The sequence below is a fragment of the Onthophagus taurus genome, chromosome 6 (genome assembly GCF_036711975.1).
Source record: "Onthophagus taurus isolate NC chromosome 6, IU_Otau_3.0, whole genome shotgun sequence".
Lineage (NCBI taxonomy): Eukaryota > Metazoa > Arthropoda > Insecta > Coleoptera > Scarabaeidae > Onthophagus > Onthophagus taurus.
Genome location: NC_091971.1, coordinates 9,204,557 through 9,227,411, shown reverse-complemented (window position 1 = coordinate 9,227,411; position 22,855 = coordinate 9,204,557). Strand labels below are relative to the sequence as shown.

At 35.4% G+C, this 22,855-nt stretch overlaps 1 protein-coding gene across 2 annotated transcripts in view; it reads left to right on the top strand.

Annotated features, from left to right (window-relative positions):
• LOC111427891 (uncharacterized) overlaps positions 1-22,855 on the top strand; it is a 128,203-nt gene that overhangs the window by 78,805 nt on the left and 26,543 nt on the right. For both annotated transcript variants that reach the window (XM_023063249.2, XM_071196352.1), the window contains exon 5: positions 5,586-5,911. In XM_023063249.2, the coding sequence (XP_022919017.1) occupies positions 5,586-5,911 (326 nt within the window). The remainder of the gene's footprint in view (positions 1-5,585; positions 5,912-22,855) is intronic.

The following is a 22,855-nucleotide window of genomic DNA, read 5'->3' as shown; positions in this document are numbered from 1 at the left end:
AAATCACGTGTTTAATACTAAAAATTCAGCACAAACAAAAGAAAAAAAAACAATAGAATAACGTTTGAAGTAAACATATTGACGAAACATTGGAGTTACATTGGAAAATATCCAACAAAGCGCACTTCCGAGGACATCGCCTTGGAGGAAATTAATTTTTCACGATAATTTTCTAGCTCAAAGCATCGTCAACAACAAGGAAAAGTTGGAGAGCGAACGAGAAGGAAACTCTCGCGTCTTAAAGGAAATAATACCCTATCCGGTCGAGATTAAATGTAAACATTTACCTAATTAGATATACTGAGAAAGTGGGTGACGGTTACGTAATAAATATTCCACAGTTTTAAGTGCTTCATGTTTATGCTGGTTGATTAACGCGCACCCTGTTGACTGCAAGTTACCGTTGCCGATAAAATGTCGTATACCAACCAAAAAGTGTTAACTACCATCGTTTCGCTAGCGCCCCATTTACATCGATAATTAGAATCTGTTGGCGAGAGGGAGTTCGCCTAATTTACATGCGCTTATCGCGCGCGATAATCTCTCGACCTGAGGTACTAATTACCTGGAAATATTACAAGGAGAATTGGGGTCGCCTGTATTAGAGACAGATCTTGTCTTGGGGATGGTCCGTACAGACGCAATTAACGTTTACCCTAGAGCCGGATCTCGTCCAATAACAATTTGTGCCTAATCAAGTGCATCTGATTACCACACCAGTATGCAAATTATGCGTACTTCGAGAAATTACGACAAAAACAAGTATTAAACTGATATTTGAGTACAATTTTAGTGGTTGTTCCATAGAAAAATGTGAAGAGGGTCGAAATACCCCAAATATCATTTCAACATTCCAAACATATGCCACCGCAGACGCCAATATTAAACGGAGTTCCTTTGCCGAAAATCCGGCACCCCCCTTGTGAATTTCAACGGCAGTGTGATGCGAAAAGGAAACTCAAGTCGATCGTAAACGCCAGACAGAGGTTATATTCAAGGAAATTCAATTCACTGCAGTACTCGTGCGTTCACTTGCGTATAACGTGATAACGGCCTTCTAAACTGAGCAAACATTGATCTTATACCGTTTGACGCCTTCATAGTTACACGCACTGATTTCGACGATCTCACCGAAAACGTTTCATTTAAAAGGGGAAACTTGGCATGTGAATGAAATGTAAAAACTTAAAACTGCACACTGATAAGAGTTCAAATTTCCCTATATCGCGCAGTCTCACTAACAAGTTAATGAGGTCGTTAAGCACTAGGTTGCAATAACCGTTAAAGATAAGTGAACCGGGTTAAAATTGTGAGTCGAGTTTATAGCGTGACAATGTCACACCCGCCCAACCTGAAGGGGAGACTTTAAAGCTCACCGAGCTTTTATGTCTCCATCCTTAACACCCGTAAAACAATCGCGAGCCAGATCTAATCTCGTTACACTCAACGTTTCCGCCACTAACTTTTTATTATCGTCAACCGCCTCCGTTAAAACGAAAAAAAAAAGAAAAGAAACAGCCCCATTTTTTCAATTAGAGTTGGGTTCCCTAACTTTATAATTGTTATTTATTGTTAATTAGAATAAAATTAGTTCTTAAACAGAGTTTATTTGTATGAACAATTAAACAAGATTTATCGAGTTTACCACTAATATTACCTTTCCAGTACAGTTAGTGGCTGATTAGTGATGGTTGCTCTTAGCTAATGGAGCATCTGTAATGGACGATTTACGATTTCACGCTGGTTTATGTAGCAGTTAACCTGACGGTTAATAAATAATTACTGGAAATCAAACTCTCGTTGCATTAGTAACTGATAAAATATTTACAGTTGCATGTTTAATACTTGAATCCCAAAACAATGTAAGTGCTTTAATATGCATATCTTATCTATTGATTATGTATCGGTTATTTCAAACAAAATAGGCGGAATGTTAGTTGGAATCAGGGATATGCCTCTGAGCTTCACACAGGCTTTTGGATTTTTCAAAGATTTGTAAAAGGAAGGTTTTATAACGTGTTAAATGGTGCCTAAAATTACCTAGAAATTGCCTTGAAATAACGCTAGTCATCAAAATGTTAGAAATGTTTGTTACCGTTTCTTTAAATCTCACTCTATAGATCTGCCAGAGCCTTCCAGGTAAAGTGTCCAACTAGTCTTGATAATTAAAGTCCATATTACCACTAGATATGAAGCAGATAATCCCATCATTAATTAATTTCCCGCTTTAGAGGTGCGACCCCTCTCGTCACCGCAACCTATAAGATCTGTAGTAACTTAAGGTCTCTAAAGGTTTAGGGCAAATCTAGGTCCTTGATAAACCTTAGTATTGCTCCAAGGTCTTGTTCCTTTATGTCAGTCAGGAAATCTGAGTGCAACCTTAGGTCCCCTTTGCTGAGACATAAAATTTTCTTTTGCGACGAAGTTATCATACTCTTCGCCTGCTTGTGTCTTGAAGTTCTTTCCAATGCAAGGAAACACATCCTTCACACAGCCCATAATCCTTCAAATTAAATGTCATGTACGTGCAATATGGCAGGAAGGTTGCCATCGCTAATTGCTCTAGTTCCAAATAGATTATGATGCGTTTAGCTGACTCATGCAGCTGTTCTGTTACCTTTCGCCAAACCAACCCATCGATTTAGGTCATATAACACTGTGACGTTAACCTCAACTAGAACTAACTTAATACATACGCCCGGAAATGTTGACCAACCTCAAAACATCAAAAATCAATCTCCATGCGACTAACCACTACATTAACAAGTAGATTCACAACATTTTTACTTACTGCCATCCCACATAATAATCCAAACTTAGAGCGGGGGCAGAAAAACTAAGTGTAAGATTGTGGGGTCTGTATGAGGAAATGAGAGAGAATTGATGGAGGAAAGCATAGTAAAATTGTTACCTACAGGAAATATAGTATATATGGCTGACTACCACCTCTACAAAGACAATTGGTCCCGGATGAGAGATTATAAATGTTGATAGCGAACAAGGGTTTCAATCAAGATCAGTATGATTTCCGACAATTTAGGCGAATAAAGCAATTTTGAATCCAAAAAGTGCTTATTAAGAAATATGGGTAACAACTTAATGGAAGGATAGAAGATGGCATGATGAGAACGGTCTAGCTTAAAACATCGTCTGTGGAACTGTTGTATATGTTGATATGTGATCCAGATATATATTTAATGGGGAACCCAGTAATTGTGCTAGCGGATGTATAGATGCAAAAGATCTAAGAAAACAAAATCTGGAAAGATAGTAGCAGATAAGACGTCATATTGGGTTCTAGATATGTAGGTAGTGTTACACCCAAGAACGTAACTGTGAAATAGTAAAATAGAGAGAGTTTTATACTGAAAAAAATGAATAGTGATTTGCTGAACGCAAAATGACCCGACACTTTAAAACAAAAACACAAAAGCTAGACTGGCAACTGGAATCCCTAACTGGCAACCAGGTCCTTTGGAATATTGGGAAAACTTAGACAATAACTCAAAAAGCACGAATAAGGATGAAATCAAGAGCCATTGGAAGTTTCCGATTCACAATTGAATCATATATTGATCTATTAAAAAGAATGTTTTCTCCAACATCTAATAGAAGTCTCAATTTGTTTTAGTATTAAGCAAAGACATACTATACCTGCGTTGGTCATACTTGTAGATGCAACTGGAATGTATGTAATAGTATTCTATCGGTTCCTGAAAAAGAAAAGATAAGACTAAGCATTGCAATTTATCGAAACCGAGAAATTGTTGCCGAGGCGATTAAAGCCCCTCCGGCACTGTTATACAAATTATTCTTTCTTTTTGCAATTCCAAACACAGATTCATACATATTAAAATAAAATTTTCTTTTTCTTATTTCGTTGTCCGTTGAATAAAGATAACTTAATTTGACACGAACGAATACTTGTAAAGTCTTTTTGTTAATAGTTTCTTTGAAGAGAAAATTTAAGTCTATTTTAAACCGACCGTAGAAACGTTGGTGTCCCGTCTAAGTGTCCTGAATAATAAAGGTAAAGTCCGACGGTCTTAATTGGCGAAACGACCCTTGCGGCATTTGCAGGACGTGTAGTGAATAACTAATCTTGTATCTTTGGAGAGAGCTTTAGCTAGCGCGTAGCGAGAGCAAGCAGCCCGAACAAATTCGTTAATTATTAAGATGGTTATAATTAATCTCTTGTCTTAATGGATTTGTCTCTTTTATAAAACGGCTTAATTGGATTACAATTAGAAAAAAAAATGGAGAATGGACATAATAAAAAATTGATTGCATTGGCAGTTTTATTAAAAACGTCCAATCCTGTGGTGATAATTGCGGATACTGTTTAAAGAGGTGCGTTTGAGTGGTGTCTGTTCATTCGTCAATAATCTCTATAAAACGCGACCAACATAACCCCGACTCGTTGTGACACGTTTAATAAATGCACGCAATATTCCTTTACCACGCGCGCATTTTAACTGGTGGCGTGTGGAATTTTTCTCGTTGCGATTTTGATAAACGACTCTCTCACCCCCGGGGTGGAACGAGTTCAACGTTCAAATTTCCGGTTGGCGTGTGCGAAACGGCAAACGGGTGCCCACTCGCCACCCCGTGGAAATGGCAATTACTTACAAGCCTTTCAAATCCTTTCATGGACCCGAAGGTTTGCCGTTACTGCTGTTTGGGACAAACATTTACCGAAGAGTAAATACTTCTCGGCCTCTGCTCAGTACATTTCTTTCTCTTTCTATCCGACCAAAACGAAACGATATTATTGAGGGTTAAGTGCAGATTTTGACATATAATAAAATTTATGTGGGAAAATGTACAATACAGGACCCTCAATAAAACTGTAAAAAGCTCATAAAATATTTCATTTAACAATATCAAAAAGTGAAATGTTAAAGGAGTATTTTACTAAAGCTGATTATAATAAACGTTTGTAAAGCAAAGTTCGACGTGAATTATATTCGGTACACCTGGAACGCCCGTAGGAAGCGGAAACGGAGTTATTACCTTGTGTTTCGAGTTCTTGTCTGACGGACGACGCCCTTACTGCTCCCGGTTTAACCCAGTTCGGCGCCCAACTAATTGTTAGCGGAAATAACACGACGCAGCCGACGGAGACGGGGGCTTCAACCAAGTTCCAAATGCACCCACCGGTTCGGATTATGTGTGTTTGGATTATAAGGTCGTCGCATAGTCGCGCGGAAACTCCGAAGAGCTTTTGCTTAAGCGCCGCAGCACAGCTCGAAAATTTGAACTTGATTAATTATTCCATGAGGAAACAGAACATGTGTCGACATGTGCATTGCACGCGTCTCACCATAATTTTGAGAATTTGCAATACAAAACCTAGAAAAAACATATTTTTAATCTTTATTTTTACAATTTTTATCTCCCCCTTATGATAACGTAAGAACACTTAGCAATTTCCGTACGTATTTTTCTGGTCGTTAAACTCCCCTCTAGAAACGACATTAACCCAAGCTCGACCGTTTTACCTCGGCAAGCAATTCGACGATTTCGAGAACTCCATCCGGACCATCTTATTAACGTGTAGTGTTCTTCTTTTCTCGTTCTTTCAGGAATAGACCTTTCGGCAAAACATTGGTGGATTATTGCGACAGTTTTACTTCTTGCGGCTGCTGCTGGCGTTGGAGTACCAATCGCTCTCAAAATCAGTTCTACTGCATCTTTAGATGAAAGGTTGGAATTCGCAGCAAGATTATTACAAGAAGTGCCTCTTATCGACGGCCATAATGATCTGCCGTGGAATATCAGAAAATTCCTCCACAACAGACTCAAAGACTTCAAATTCGGTGAGGATTTGAGAAATATTTCGCCATGGTCTACGAGTGCTTGGAGTCATACTGATCTTCCTAGACTGAAACAAGGTCACGTTTCTGCTCAAGTAAGTAATTTTTATTTTATTTATTTTGAAGATGTTATTTATGACTTCATTTTTACTTCACGTACTTGTTATTCATAACAATACGCGGGGGGATCTTACAAAATGAACAGCAGGGTGAAATAACTTTCCATGAAAAGTATAAGAACAACTCAAGTGAAGTGATATACTATTCATATTGCCTGCCAGATTATGTCCTTATCTTTTATAAGGATAACACACCCGTGTTTACTCGGCCTATATTCCCTTATCGCGAGCTTGCTGCGCCACTGGGATTCTATACGATGCCAACGAATTTGATAAAAATCACCCTTTAAAACTACTCCCGTAGAAATAAAATCTACGATTACGATGTACAAAACACAGTTTTGACTTTGATTCAAACAATTCTAATTACCGGGGGCAGTTAGCCAAAAACGCTATTACGTAGATGAGGATACTTTTAGTAAAAAAATGTTATAATTAATTTTTTAATATGTTGTAATCTTTAAAAGTCACATTAAAATGTATATTTTTGTGTTTGAGCTGTCAAAAAAAGCAACAACACCAGATTCGTAATATCAAAACTCTTTCAGCTTTAACCGCTAACAGTTTTGGAATAACGTAGCAATTCATGCACCAATGGGTTCGAAAAGAGACGATGGGAATAGCCGCAGGAAAAAAAAATAAAACCTGCTGGTCAACGCGACCAGCTTGAAATTTAACAAATTCCTCTCAATTCAATGCATGCAAATGAAATATCCAAACTCCAGTTTCAATCGTCATGAGTTGAAACTCATCAGTAAAACGGCCCAATGAATCCACCCTCGTAGAAATTAAATTAACAAATAATAAAATTACCTTAAACCGATTTTGGTTGTAAAATTTGAACTCTTAAAATTATCTGCAATTAACTTTTCAATGTTTATTCGACCAATACGATTAACAATTTTGGAGTATCAGTTGCGATTAGGTTAATTTCGCTGTCCCAAAACTAATACAATGATTGATTACATGAACAAGTAAACAACGAGTTGACCTTAACGAAATTCAATACACGCTGAAACCCGTTTTGGTCTCCAATTAGCATTTCGACGAGTTTGTTTGGTAACTATTAATCAAATCCCGATAGTAATATCTCAAACGTAAATATCTAATACAAAATGAATTAAATCCAAAATAGGAATTATAACATTTACATCTATAATAATATTTCATAACAATTATAATTTTTCTAACTTCTTTACGATCGTATATAAAAATCGTTTTCTCTAAACATTGATCTTTATATCTTAAAACATCGTCACTGTGTTTCCTCAACATTATCATAGTTTCCTTCAATATTGTCTCTGATATCTCACAACATAAATTACGGATCTTTAAACGTTATCTTCGAACATCGTCTCTAGGCATCGTCAGTAATTTGATATCATTATCTTCATCCCGTTTAACATTTTAATTAACATTGCCAACATTGTCATTATATCTATAAACATTGTTATTGATAAACATCGTTCCTTATATCTTCCAATATCATCTTTGGTCTTTTCTAAGATTATCTATGACATTCCTCAAATCGTGACTGACTTCTCACAGCACAATCCTTAACATCTCTGGCCCACTTCAACATTTTCTCCATCACCAATCAATATCGTTCTTGATATCTAGAATTAGCATTGCAAACAACATCTCAATATTGTCCCTTTTTTTCCAATATCATTCCTGATATCTTCCATCATCTTCCTAAGTATCTCCAAACAGTATACCTAGTATCCCCAAAATCATCTGCGGCGTCCAATTGTTCCTCCACTTTATCCTGATCTCCTTCAATATCTTTCCCATCATCTGTCAACATGATCCTTGATTTCATCATGTCTGATGTCAATATCCTCGTCGCTGGACTTTCTCAATACCTTGTTTGGTTTTCTACACTGTCTCTGATATTTCTCTCCATACTATTCTGATAACTGTCTACATTTTATTTACTGTCTATTAACACGATCTTATATTACAGAATATTGTCTCTGATATCTCTCAACATATGCTTAAAAAGACGTCACTGAAACCTCAAAACCAATAGTGGTACCAAAATCGAATATAACATACCACTTCAACATGTTCTTCTACATCTGTCAGCAGAATTTTTTATGTTATCAAACATTATCTGTGGTAACTCTCAATATCAACCCTGATATCTTCAAACATTGGCCCTGATATCTTCCAATACCATTCTTGGCCTTCTTTGATATCCCTCTATATCATGCTGGGCATCTCTCACAATAATTCTTTACAATATTTTTGATATTTCTAATTATCACCCCAAATATCACCTCCACAATTTACCCCATCATCTGAAATCTGTCACTACCGTCTCTGACACCTCTCCACATTTGCCATCAATCTACACCGTTTCTGACATATCTCCCAACATTTCACAAGACTAGCCGAACCTCGCACATCTTCCGTATCATCGTCGATACTGATAGTTTTCAACATCAACCCTGATAACCCCAAATATTAACGAGAATTTTGTACATCGTTTATAGTATCAAAATTATTTCTGCAATATCTCAACATAATCGATGATACATCTCAAGATTGCCTTACCCTCTCACAATATCTTTCCTACCATCTATCAATATCCTTTCTGATACTCCTTCTACATTCATGATCTCTCTTTCATGATATCTCTCGTCTATAGCATCCAATTAGCCAATAACATATCTTAATCCAACAACATCGCCCTTGATATCTCTATATTGAAGTGTATTCCCAAAATTGTTTTAATAAATTTAAATTCAATTTATCACATTTTATAAATAGAAAATCTATATTTCATAAAGGTAATTTGCAATTTTGCACATAGTAATTAGCACCAACAATAAATTTTCCGATTTACAATAAATTGTCATGCAGTACCAAATTAAATAGTTCCTAATAATATTTATTACTTCCTATATAAATCTCCATATTTACATTAATAACGGCAAGATTAAAATGAAAACTCAAAATAATATATGGTGATTATATTCCAAGTTAATGAAGATCATCAAAGGTCATTACATATGGAGATATGTAATGCATTGACCGACCGATGTCGCTATAAATCAGATATACAACGTCAGATGTAGCAACAACGTATTGCTATTTTAATGAGCACCCCTCTAAGTATGTAAATTAGTGTTGATTCTAGTCCCCGTCGGCAAAGCTGTTTGTGCAATCCGAACTGTAGCACGTGATTTTACGGCATCCATTGTTGGTTTACGTCGTCTGTAATGGCCGAGTACACGCTATACTGGCCGTAACTCATTATGGTAAAATCCTATCCATTCAAATTGGTTTATTGCTAAGTACCTCCTGACATCAGAAACGACGCTGTATATTAATCGACATTAGTCCAAAATGAAGTTGTTGGTTACAAAAAAAGTTTAATCTAGGGCAGTTCTCTATAGTCAAGGGATGATTGATGATGGCGTGCAAGAAATGATCCCTTAATATACTACAAAGTTTATCGGGTAAACTTATTGTTGGATGTATCCACCATCCGATAATTAAAAAAATTAAAAACTATATAAAATACAGTTTTATATTACACGAGATAATCCTAATCTGATGCGAGTTCCGCATCCCCTTTATATGCCATAGAAAGACCGCGTTATCGATTTTGTGGTCAGTACTGGACTTTGAGTGAGCAGTGTAGTTCAAAACTGGAAGCGGTTCTACTAGAGGAAGTTGTCGAATTCATCTCGTTCATCCATAATCGAAAATTGCAAGTATTTGACCCAAAATTCCAAAGTTTTCAAATGATCATTATTATCATTATTTCAAAATATAAAATAATTTGAATTCTTTAGTTATGAAACATCGATACATTCTTAAGGAGAAATCACTATTGTATTCCTGTGTTGTTATACAAGAGAGATCGATCCGTCTATTAACGTGTATAAGGAAATGGAGGCACATTGTATTCAACCCCCTTTTGTTGATGAGCAAAAAAAGAAAGGAAAAAAGGTAGGCGAGTAGGATGAGGAGAAGAAGCAGAAGGACGAAAAACAGGGAGTGAAAACTAAGGGTGGGTTGAATGCAGCCCCATTATGCAGACTGGGCGCTTGCACCACGCCAGGGTGAGCTTTTTCATGTATCCGGGCGTAATTCGAACGATGATATTCGCTGAAGCGGAAAAGACAGCGATCCCTTTGTGCAATTTATCAGTTACATCGTTAGGGGGCGTTTCAGTTGGGTGTTGAGACAATCTGTAAACGTCGCCTTCGTTTCTAAATCAAGAAAAAGAACGAACAACGGTCTTATTGGTTATCCATTCAGGAGCTTTACTAAATTTGTATCCACAGATTGGATTAAAGTATTTCTTTTTACAACTTGAAATTTTTGAATAGAATTATTGTTCTAATTTGTTTGTTGTTGTAAAAGTGAATGAAAAATCTGAGATAAGAAAATCCTATTTATGCATGCAGAGTGGCTGATGTATTTACACTTCACCCATTCATTCCCGGGCTGGATCCCAAAAGAAATTTGCTTTTCTTGGAAAGGTGTAGTATACGCCAGAGAGCGTCCGTATTATATTACCATCCTTGCCGTCTTTTTGCGCACGAGAAACGACCTGCATTAGTCACGTATTCATAAAGAAAATAAATGTATTCCTTTTCGTCCTTTTACATATCTTGGAATGCGAAAACGTGTTTACATAATTTACGCAAGCTTTTCAAGATCGGTGAAAGAGGAAAGTGGCAGAAATATAAGGTTTGTTTGCGTACACGATAAATGACAACAAGTTTTGAATGAAATGTTTTGAATGAATGAATTTGTAAATACATTTCAATTTAAAAAGATTAAGAATTTCATTTATCATGAAATTCTAACTCAACAATTTCGTGAAAAATTTTTCTCCTTTTCAAGAACACATGGTTGTATACCATCCGAAAAAACGCGAAAAAAGAAAACGACGAACGGAGAAAGGATTCCTCAAGATCCCCAAACAATGTCGCCGCCATAAAAACACCTGTCCTCGACAGAGAAACGGTAGAAAAGGTCTAATTTGGAAGTAATCCCGCATTTTCCGCAGTCAGCGCGATGGCTGCCACCTGAGTCCTAGGGGTTTTAGGTCCATGTCGTCCTTGACCCTTCTCTTAGATTGTAGATAGAAAAAACTTGTGATTTCTCAAATCGTTTTCTACTTGCAATTAATAAATTACCAACATTGGTTGTCAGTTTTATGGTGGAGGCGCCGGTGGCGGTTTCTGCAGAGAAGGCAAGACGTAGGGTCGTACTAAATTAAGTTTTGTCATTGCCAGAGGGCTGTGTATTTAGGTCGATCGAGCGTGCGCTCGACCATGCACACCATTCATTTTCCACGAAATATAATTAGCATTAAATCAAAACTGATTATTAAATTCAAATGTTTTACTAAGGATACTATTAATAAATCAAAATTTAAAAAAATCAATAGAAAAGATTTTCTATTAAATCATTCTTTAAGAAATCTAGAACATGATGTTAAAACTTGCAATGTCGGTGTATCGATCGAAGTAAAACATCGACCACTCTATTTATAATTTTAACCATGCCAATCAATTAACGATAAAGCGGTTAACCATTTTTTGCGACTCATTCAATAAAGCACTTAACTTGGTTATTGCATTATTCTGTCGAATAATTCCATTGTGCGGAAGAAATGTGGCGAATCATGTTTTAAAAGCTTTCACTTTTTTGCAAAATGTACCATATTTCGAAACATGTGGCAATGGTGAATATAAATTTTCCACTCCATGAGGTGATTTGTGAAATAGAAGGGAAACGATAAATTTACTTGTAGAGTTACAAAAAGAAATTTCGAAAATTCTTATGTCTCCGATGAAAAAGATAGCAAAGTAGATTCGAGAAGGTATTATACACCCCGATAGATACCATATCAGATTTCACTATGCAATTCAAAGATCCTATCAGAAACTAACACATCCCCAAGTGTAACATCAAAATAGGTGGAGTGAAAAAATTTCCTACCTTCAAAGCAGATTCATAAGTTAACCCAGAGCGAAGAACCAAAGCAATGGATTACCGGCAATTAGCAACACATCTTTCAACAAAGACTTGAGTAACAAAGCAAATCCAAATCAGAAAGAGATGCGAAGCTCTTCCATAAATGTGATCAAAAACAGCCAAGAAAAAGCAGAATAATATAAATACCAAGTGATAAAATGTAGGAGATACAACACAGTGAAATAGTAACAAAAAATTGTATCTTGTATTTTCAACATGATATTGTTTTCTGTAAACTAGGCACTCTAAAACTATCAATTCCATCACCCAGCATGAGGATAAAGCAGAATGTTGGAATTTATAACTCTGGAATATACCTTGCACAAGTATGACACTTGGGACAGTCTCAGCTATCCCTCATTCAAGCTATACAGAATGTATTAAATGGTTACGATGAATCAAAGAAATTTCAATATCTTCATAAAATTGTGTCTTACGATACAAATTACCATATAGATTTTCGAGGTGACAATGTTGGATGAGATGGGAATCTGATGAATGAGCTGTGTGAGTTATATATAACTGGCAATTATTGGCCACTCCATGGAGACGTAAATTGACAGATGGCAATCCCTCATTCAAATTTATCATAGCCTAAAAGCTGTTATAACTCATATTGATGAATTAAATTGCCGCAATGTTGGGATGGATGGGAATCTAACGGATGAACTTTGTTAGTTGATCCGGCATGCTGTTAAGTTCGAGAATATAAATAGAAGCCTAATTGTTTGGTGCAACAAAAATTACGAAAACAGTGAATTACGTTGGTAAGCAACAGAAAAATGAAGATATTTAGTATGTGTACTACCGGGACACAGTTTACTTCTAAAACATTAGCAGCTAATACTCCCAATTTTTGTTCGTATCTTGCACATTTGCCATTTCATTGCCAAGCGAGTCCATTAAGATCAAGAAAACTGAGTAGACCTACTTGGCTCTGGTAGGTCTACTCAGTTTTCTGGATATTATGGTTTACCTCGCCTGCAGAGCATCTTTGCTGCTTAAAAAGATATATTTTTACGCATTCAAACCTTAATCTTGCTTAGTTTAGGTTTCTGGGTGTAAACTACAATAGTGATATTCGTGAGTATTATGTTCATTCTTAAGAAGCATGATATCAAATCTTCTTCAAGTGTAGTCCACGACAAATCAAAGCTTGTTTTAAGGTCTTTTACACTACATAATAGTTTATACAAAAAGATCAATGACATTTAGATACAAGCTAAATCATATAATACAAAACAAGAAATTAAGTCATATGTGGGTTAATTCTGTCTCTACGTTTGAGTAGAATAAGATTTAAAGTATTAAAGTTATCAAATATGAAAGCAACCCCAGGTATATGTGATATCTTTACATTTTCAACTAAAATCCTGTATTATGTCCGTCCCTCATGACACGATGAAACGATAACAACCTCAGTTTATCCCTCGACAAAGCTTTTGTTATTTCATTTAATGCGGATTGTATTGTATATCTCCACAGGTTTTCTCCTGTATTATGCAAATTAATTTAAAAATGTAATCACAAACTAAGATTTCATACAAAGTTCTTTTGATGAAAATGAACATGTTTGTGGCTGGAAAGATGTATTTTATGATTGAGAATGTAAGCAAATATTTTACTTTAAAAGCGTGCATCACAAACGGGTTGCCTTCCGTTATTGCAGCGGAGATATCCGTGATATTTGCGTTTCGACACGTAGTTCAAAGTGGATCGAAAATATGTGTCAACGCCTTTAATCCGACATCGGTGTTCGCGACTATCGGAGTATATACTCCAAAGGGACTAAAATATGACGCATTTCGCGGCATATCGTCCCTATTTTACGAGTATCAAAGGCAGATAAAATAAATTCTACCTCCGGAGCAGTAGCCGCGGGCGCCAGATGAATTCAAGCACGGCGGATCCACTGTGGGACATGTAACCGGGATTCATGGTAGTCGTAAATTGATAGTACGCAGCACACCTCGCCTTAAATATGGACTTCCATTATATGCTACGGACGTACTTTTCGCCCACCACCGTACGCTATTTTACTCTGAGATTCAACCCACCACTTTCAATGGACGTGGTGGCCTTTTCGACCTATTGTACTAGCGCTGGATACAGTAGACAATCGCCCCTCTCTCAACACAGCTTCTACCCGGATTCGTTATCAGAATATACAACATTTGTGGGTCTCGGACAACGGTTCTTTTAATGATTTATTATCGGAGAACAGATAGAGGATGTCCTCGGGTCAGGGATTAGTACGAAATATGGGGAGTTACGACGAGAAATGGTTCATTAGGAAACGGATTAAATTCTGACGAATGGAAACTGTATTTATGAAATGGATATACATATTGTTTCAGAAATACTCACTGAAACACGAAGATATTATACCTGAAAGATGTAAATATTTACTTGTCGATGTAGAGCACCGTTAAGAAGTTTTCAATTTAATTACTAAGAAAGAGCGGGCTCTAAAAAATAAACCGACTGAAAATCTGAAACAGGAGCTCGGAGAAGAACCAGCGCCATCCATGCAGCGCCTCGAGCGCCACTAATTAAACTGCAAATTACTTTTTTGCGATACCATTTCTTCCGAGGACTGCAATTAATTGGAAATAATCTCTTTTACGGAGAAGAAATTCAAGAAAATACTTACGAGACACCGACTAAACCCGATAAAAGAACTTAATTGTAATTAACCGAATTTTTTAATAATCTAAGTATTAGATCCATTAATTTTCAATTTTCCGTTAACAAGTTTCATCGTTAAAAAAATTTATAGTTGTCCGCAAATTAAAGCATTTCACTCTGAAACTAAAATCGATATCACATCGAATAATTAAAGTAACTGCTTCGAGACTCGGCACGAACATCGGACTATGACGACCGACGCTTAATTAATTAATCAAATTCTCTAGATTTCCAAGTGAATTCAAAATCCTCCGTGATATCGTCCCCCTAATTACGTAACACCACAATTACAAAGAGAATCGTTTGGATTAAACCACTATATATAGTTTCATACATTTCATTGTTCGTATTAATAAACCAAGTAAACTAAGTAATAGAAATATATTTCAAGATTTTCATTTTCCTAAAAGTTTTGATAATAATTACTGCTAGAATATAAAGTTTCGCGATGTTTTCAAAACATGTTTTTACTTTATTTTTAAGCTAACACTAAAAGTATCGGAATTTGTTCTTTATTAACTTTTAAGGTTTGTTAAAATTAATTAAGTTATCCTTTTCTTAAAACTTAAAATCAAGGAATACGTTAATAAAAAAAAATAATTTTTTTTCTTTAATTACTCAAGCAAAGTAATGGTAATTTGGTTAAGAGCTAGAGGGGTTTTTCGGAATGGATTGGCTTTTACTGCGTCTCGTTAAAAATAGATAAGGGCTTCTAATGGAAGGTTGCTCTTCGAGTAGAGTTTAATGCGGTGGCAAACGCTTAAATGTTCGAATAAGAGTAAATTTTCGCGAAAGGGGTTGCTCGATGTAAACAAAGACGTAAAATGAAAATTTCCCGAAAAGAATTTTGACTTTCATCGTTTGTACCAGCTAAGTTTTACTATTTAATATACGGTTGAAAAGGATAAAAGGGGTTATAAAAAGTTCGAAAATATTGGATTAAACACTTTGTTCTCTTCTAATACCTTTATATAAGATACGGAAAGGTTTAATTCTCCAATTTTAATTGAAGTGTATTGAGCATAGCCAACGAAAGCTCAGAGTGAGTTTGGAAACTTTTTATTTCCTTTCTGCCTTAACTTTATAATGAAGCCAGAACGAAAACAGAAAGAAGATAAGCAAAAATAATACAATATTTATTGGGATAAAAAGATTCAAATCAAAGTTTGGCTTCATTTTTCCTTTTTTACTCACTTTGCCGTGTTTGGCACAAAATTTTTAAAATATCAGGAATGATAAGAAAGTGATATCAGAAAAAGGCAAATAAATAAAACAAAACCGAAAAAAAGAAACTAATAAGAAGGCAGAATTATTCCAAAAAGTATCCTTTTTGGTTACTTTTCTAAATGTCAAAAAAAATTCAGAACTAAAATTCTAATTGAAAAAATATTACATGAAGCCAAATAAGTCAAAGCAAAATCTTTTTCCAATATCTGTCTTTTTCTGCTTCTTTGCAATGTTGCTTTCGGTACCCATTTAATCAAAGGGTTCCCTCCAGCTTTTGAAGGAGTTTATTAGTCTGCGATCGACTCAAAGCTAATACCAAAATTAGATTAGAGATTATTATCAGCAGTAGGGGTAATTACTATCATGATAGTAGGTATTCTAGTAATTGTATTAACTCAGATAACAAAAGGAGGTGGTCAAAGCACAAATTGCAAATGATATTCATAGACGCTATCCGCTCACTTTATCAGTGGCATGAAAGGTTCTTGACTTAGATTGATAAAGTTTTAAGAAAATCACTAAACCAAATATTAAAAAACGTTTAGATATTATTACATAGCATCCAGATGAATACCAAAAATTAAATAAACAATGATTTTAAATATTTAATAAATATGCAACGAGTTTTTTACGCTGCGCATAACATGTCCTATTTTCTATAATATTAAAAGGAGCATGTTATTTTTTGTATAAAAAAGAACAAATTAACCACGAAATTATGGTAATTTGGGTTGGAACTACGCAAATTTGTTGCGGTGGAAAACATCGTACCTGCATCGTATAACGAAAATATTAAAACGGTTTATATAAAAAGCTTTAACGTTTTTTTTTTATGCGAAAAAATAGATTAAGAAAAAACTAGAATTAAATTTCTATAACATTTTTATTTTTTATTTACTTAAAAAGTTAGTATCATCGCGCGTGTTGGAAATTTAGAACCCTAAAATATAAAAGTATAATTATGCAAATGCATAAAAATAAAGTTTGCGTTTCTTTTTATTGCCACATTGGGACTATTTTAAAAATGTAAATATTTTTATAGACAAAAATTTTAGGTTAAACTTACTTTTATTTATTTGTAAAATTTTGCAGGATAAAAACCTCAATATAACGAACCTCGTTATATCGAGGAATATCATACTTTTACGGACACCGCGAATGTTTATAGTTCTAAGCTAGTGTTAGCTCTTGTTTTAGTCGTTATTCAGTGTTAGATTGTTGTATATCTTTCATTGAACTAAAACTAGAACTAACACTAAACCTAGAACTAGAAACATTCGGGTTTAGCCGTCTTAAGAGACGTATGGCTAAACCCGAATGTTTCTAATTCTAGGCCAAGTGTTAGTTCTATTAACAATATTAGTATACAACTAAAACTAACATTAGACCTACAACTGGAATCATTGGAATTTAGCCGGACGTCTCTCAAGACGGCTAAATCCAAATGTTTCTAGTTCTAGGTCTAGTGTTAGTTCTAGTGACAGTGTTAGTGTAGAACTAGAAGTAAGACTAGACCTAGAATTAGAAACATTCGGGTTTAGCCGCACGTCTCTGAAGACGGCTAAATCCAAATGATTCTAGTTCAAGGTATGATGTTAGTTCTAGTAACAATGTTAATGTAAATCAAGAACTAACACTAGACCTAGAAACATTTGACTTTAGCTGCACGCCTATCAAGACGGATAAACCTAAATGATTCTAGTTCTAGATATAGTGTAAGTTCTAATAGCAGTTTTAATGTAAATCTAGAACTAACACTAGACCTAGAACCAAAAACATTAGGATTTAGCCGTCTTGAGAAATCCGAATGTTCGTTAATCCGCTTCATTAATCTGTTGTATTGAGGTTTTAGTGTATATTTCGAAAATATATGCAAATTTGAAATAATGTCTTAAACCCGTAAAATAATAGGTTCACAAAATAACTAATGAAAACAGTATATCAGGAGGACCTTAAAAATTTCGAAATCAAATCGTTCAATTGATTGGCTCTTTAGCTAGTTCAAATATTACATTATATTATACAAAGATCGTGAATTGCCTTTTTAGAGCAATAAATACAACTGTAGACAAATATAAATTTTCATACTATTAAGTAGCTTGGCTTTCCTACGAAGATGCAGAGAAATATAGGTAACGCCAACCTTCCTCAGAGTGAAGTACCATATCAACACCGCTGCTGTATGTAGGATCTTGATTAAGACAGAACAGGCGCTGAAACGAGAAAGAATTCACAAAACTCTGGAAGGTTCCCAGAGAAGAAATCATCTGTGAAGTGGAAACGGCTATTCGCAAAATACCTGCAGTGAAAGCAGAAGAAATTCGACAAGACGAACGTGCTTAAAACAGCAAAAACACTCCGAACTTGTTTCTGAAGAAGGTTGCAACATGGCATCCGAAACGTCAATCACTTTTTTAAAAGACGCACGGCTTAATCCAAAAGTTTCTAGTGTTAGTTCTAGTGATAGTACTACTATTAGTTCTAGTTTTAGTTTAAAATAAATTTTCGTATTGATCACCTTCAAACGTATTTTTCTGAATACTACATTTTTCCAAAATTTTCTCAAAAGACAAAGAACTAAAACTCAAAGTGAAAAGAGATCTTAGTTTTGTGGAGTTTTGCGTTAAGCTGTTTCAGCATCTTACAGCTGTTTCGGCAACCAGATAGTTCGAAAACGGCAAGCAAACTTAAAGGAATTACACTCTCCACATTGACAGAACTTTGAATGATTCCAATTTTGTCTTCGGTGCAAACTATTTCGCATTCGTCAAACTGTTTCACTTCGTCAAAAGCATAGCCTTTTCCAGATTAGTGCAAACTTGGCACTTTCTATTCTATATGTTCGTTCCATGACAGATTTTTGCCTATCATTATTCCGAGGTTGTTCCCTTGACTCTTATTGTAACCTCAGTTTTGGTCTTCCTACTGTTAGAGAGTATCGCCTCGGTCTTTTGCTGTGCAATTTCTAGTCCCATTTGTTTTCCATTGTTTATTATGTGTTGTGGCTTCCTTTGCAACTCTTCCATCTTCCATCCACTCACCGCTATCGCGAGGTCGTCTGCGTAAGCCACCAGTTTTCCTTCGTCCAGGCTGTCTCTTTCTTCTAGCAGTTGGTCGAAGTAGATATTCCAGAGTATACGACCCAGAATGGATCCTCGCGGAACTCCTCTGTTTATTTGGTATCTTATGCCCTGGTATTCAACCCAACCCAACCCAACCCAACTCCACCCAACTCAACCCAACCTAACCTTCAATGAAGTTGATTGCTTGATTGTTCTAGATATAGTGTAAGTTCTAATAGCAGTTTTAATGTAAATCTAGAACTAACACTAGACCTAGAACCAAAAACATTAGGATTTAGCCGTCTTGAGAAATCCGAATGTTCGTTAATCCGCTCCATTAATCCGTTGTATCGAGGTTTTAGTGTATATTTCGAAAATATATGCAAATTTGAAATAATGTCTTAAACCCGTAAAATAATAGGTTCACAAAATAACTAATGAAAACAGTATATCAGGAGGACCGTCTGTTCACTATCCCCTTACGAGAATCCCCAAGCAGGGAAAAGGGATTCATTAAAAGTAATCTTTCAAGGAAATAAATTTTCGGTTTTTTTTTAGTCGCGTTGTCGTAGTACACTGAAACCGAAATGAATATGTATGAGAAATCGTTTTATCGCTTTTTCCAGATACAAAAAAATGAATAAAATTTTGCTCACCCAGCAAATCAATTTATCCACACTAATCAAGAATAAAAGTAATTTATTAACCGATGCGGAACTAAATGGGTAGGTGGAAAAAAAGGGAAAATCATGTCGCCGGTCCGTGGTGCAGCGATGCCGCCTGAATTTTAACTACTTTAAAAATCCCCGGGGAATTTTCGCGCGAAATACTCTATATTACGATTTCGACGTGTTTCGTCCATCGCATGAAGGACGAAGGCGAAAAGGAGAATTTGAGATAATTAAATTGTAGTCTGGATTTGAAAAGGGAAAAATCGGAATTTAGTTGGAAAAGATATTTTATACCAAAAACCGACTTCTTTTATTCATAGAGTTTTCGATCGAAAATTTGAAAAGGATTTACCCAATCTGTTACAACAAAATATTAAATCCAAAATAAATTCGAAATAAAATGATGTATTTTAGTTTTAATTAAAACTATATTTATCCTTATTTTAATTTAATATAGACCATTTTAAAATAAATATGTGTGAACTTTATTTAATCTAGTATATAAAAGATTGAAACGTAAATTTGTAAATCACCAAATAAAATAATTATTTGGTTTACATAGAGGAATTGAAATCCGGGGATTTTCCTAAAATCAATACATCATTATTCATTCGTTTCGTCGAAATAACACGATTAATATTAAAGGCACTGAACAATTTTTCACCGCCAGCATTGAATCGGCAAATTGTACATCGCCTGCACGAGAAATTGCAATCAATTTGAAAAGAAGCGATCCGTTCTTTGGATGAGATAATGTTACCCTCAAATAAAAAAAAGAAAAAGAAAATTGGCCTCCGGTTGTGTGTCAGTTGTGTGATGATAGATTTGGGTTGTTTGCTCGTGGCAGTTACTTTCAACTTTATACGTATTTCAAATTTTACGGGTAACGAACTCGTAATAACTTTTCTCCGCGAAAGTTTAAAAAGTTATTAAAAACATGTGTAACCGCCGCGTGTAATTGAAAGAAAAAATTGAATATTTAATGGGATATTTTGAAAAGATTAAGTGGGACCTGTCTAACAAACCTACTTCCGGGTAATCCCAGCACAGAAACTATCCTTACCAACCGCCTAGCGTGTACAATAAGCGACCTCAAAGCATCCAACTACGGCGAATGCTGCGGCAGCCGGCGTGTGCAATGGAATTATCTCCAGGAAATTGAGCGCGATTTAATACGATACGCATAGTTGTATAAACTTCCCATGCAAATTCCGCATATATTGCCCGAATTAATTTGCGGTTTTATTAGATCAGCATCCGTGTATACTATATTGGCATTGCACCATTAAAATTTATCTATAAACCCGTTTGCATTACAATTGAAAGTGGTTTAATTTTTCATATGCAGATTTGTTTATGAATACCAACAATCAAACTAACTCATCAAATATATTGTTATACTACAATAAAGTTATTATACCATCAATATTTAAATGTATTTGGGGAAATATGTAAAACAGAGATGATCAAAACCATATTGAATTATTACCTTAAAAATTTCGAAATCAAATCGTTCAATTGATTGGCTCTTTAGCTAGTTCAAATATTACATTATATTATACAAAGATCGTGAATTCCCTTTTTAGAGCAATAAATACAACTGTAGACAAATATAAATTTTCATACTATTAAGTAGCTTGGCTTTCCTACGAAGATGCAGAGAAAAAAAGGTAACGCCAGCCTTCCTCAGAGTGAAGCACCATATCAACACCGCTGCGGTATGTAGGATCTTCATTAAGACAGAACAGGCGCTGATACGAGAAAGAATTCACAAAACCTTTAAAGATCTATAGCAAATAACTGAGAGGTTACTACGACTCCACCTCTCACCTTCCAACTCAATGGCAAATGAAGACTGGGACAAAATAGACATCATAACCATGGAAAAGGCTGAACGTGAATTCCAAAGAAGTCTGGATAACAGATTAAGAAGTATGAATCATTGGAATATATATTGGAATATATATTCTGCTATTCGCAGAATACCTGCAGTGAAAGCAGAAGAAATTCGACAAGACGAGCGTGCTTAAAACAGCAAAAACAACTTCGAACTTGTTTCTGAAGAAGGTTGCAACATCGCATCCGAAACGTCAAACACTTCTTTAAAAGGCGCACGGCTTAATCCGAAAATTTCTAGTGTTAGTTCTAGTAATAGTACTACTATTAGTTCTAGTTTTAGTTTAAAATAAATTTTCGTATTGGTCACCTTCAAACGTCTTTTTCTGAATACTACATTTTTCCAAAATTTTCTCAAAAGACAAAGAACTAAAACTCAAAGTGAAAAGAGATCTTAGTTTTGTGAAGAAATCGTGCTGATGAGAACCAGATAGTTCGAAAACGGCAAGCAAACTTAAGGGAATTATACTCTCCACATTGACAGAACTTTGAATGATTCCAATTTTGTCTTCGGCGCAAACTATTTCGCGTTCGTCAACCTGTTTCATTTCGTCAAAAGCATAACCTTTTTCAGATTAGTGCAAACTTGGCACTTTCTATTCTATATGTTCGTTCCATGACAGATTTTTGCCTATCATTATTCCGAGGTTGTTCCCTTGACTCTTATTGTAACCTTAGTTTTGCTCTTCCTACTGTTAAGGAGTATCGCCTCGGTCTTTTGCTGTGCAATTTCTAGTCCCATTTGTTTTCCATTGTTTATTATGTGTTGTGGCTTCCTTTGCAATTCTTCTATCTTCCATCCACTAACCGCTATCGCGAGGTCGTCTGCGTAAGCCACCAGTTTTCCAGAGTCCAGGCTGTCTCTTTCTTCTAGCAGTTGGTCGAAGTAGATGTTCCAGAGGATAGGACCCAGAATGGATCCTTGCGGAACTCCTCTGTTTATTTGGTATCTTATGCCCTGATATTCAACCCAACCCAACCCAACTCCATCCAACTCAACCCAACCTAACCTTCAATGAATTTGATTGCTTGATTGATAAAGTTTTAAACCGATCTTTACTAGTACAAAATCGATTCCATGGTTATTGATAATGATTCTTCGACCTCCTCATCACATTCTGCAATCTATCAAAGCTTGATGAAGTCTACTAGCTCTTATGCGAACTCAGTCAACCTAATCCACTAATTCGTTTGTATGGTAGAAATTAAGTTAAACAACTCTACCTGTAGTAGCAAAATTTTCCACAACAAGTACATTATTTATTTGTGCCTATACATAGCTTTTAACGATCCAAAATCTGTGTGTGTGTAGACTAGCAATTTAACATATTTGTATTACATTCTTATAACAATTTGAGAATGTTTAATTT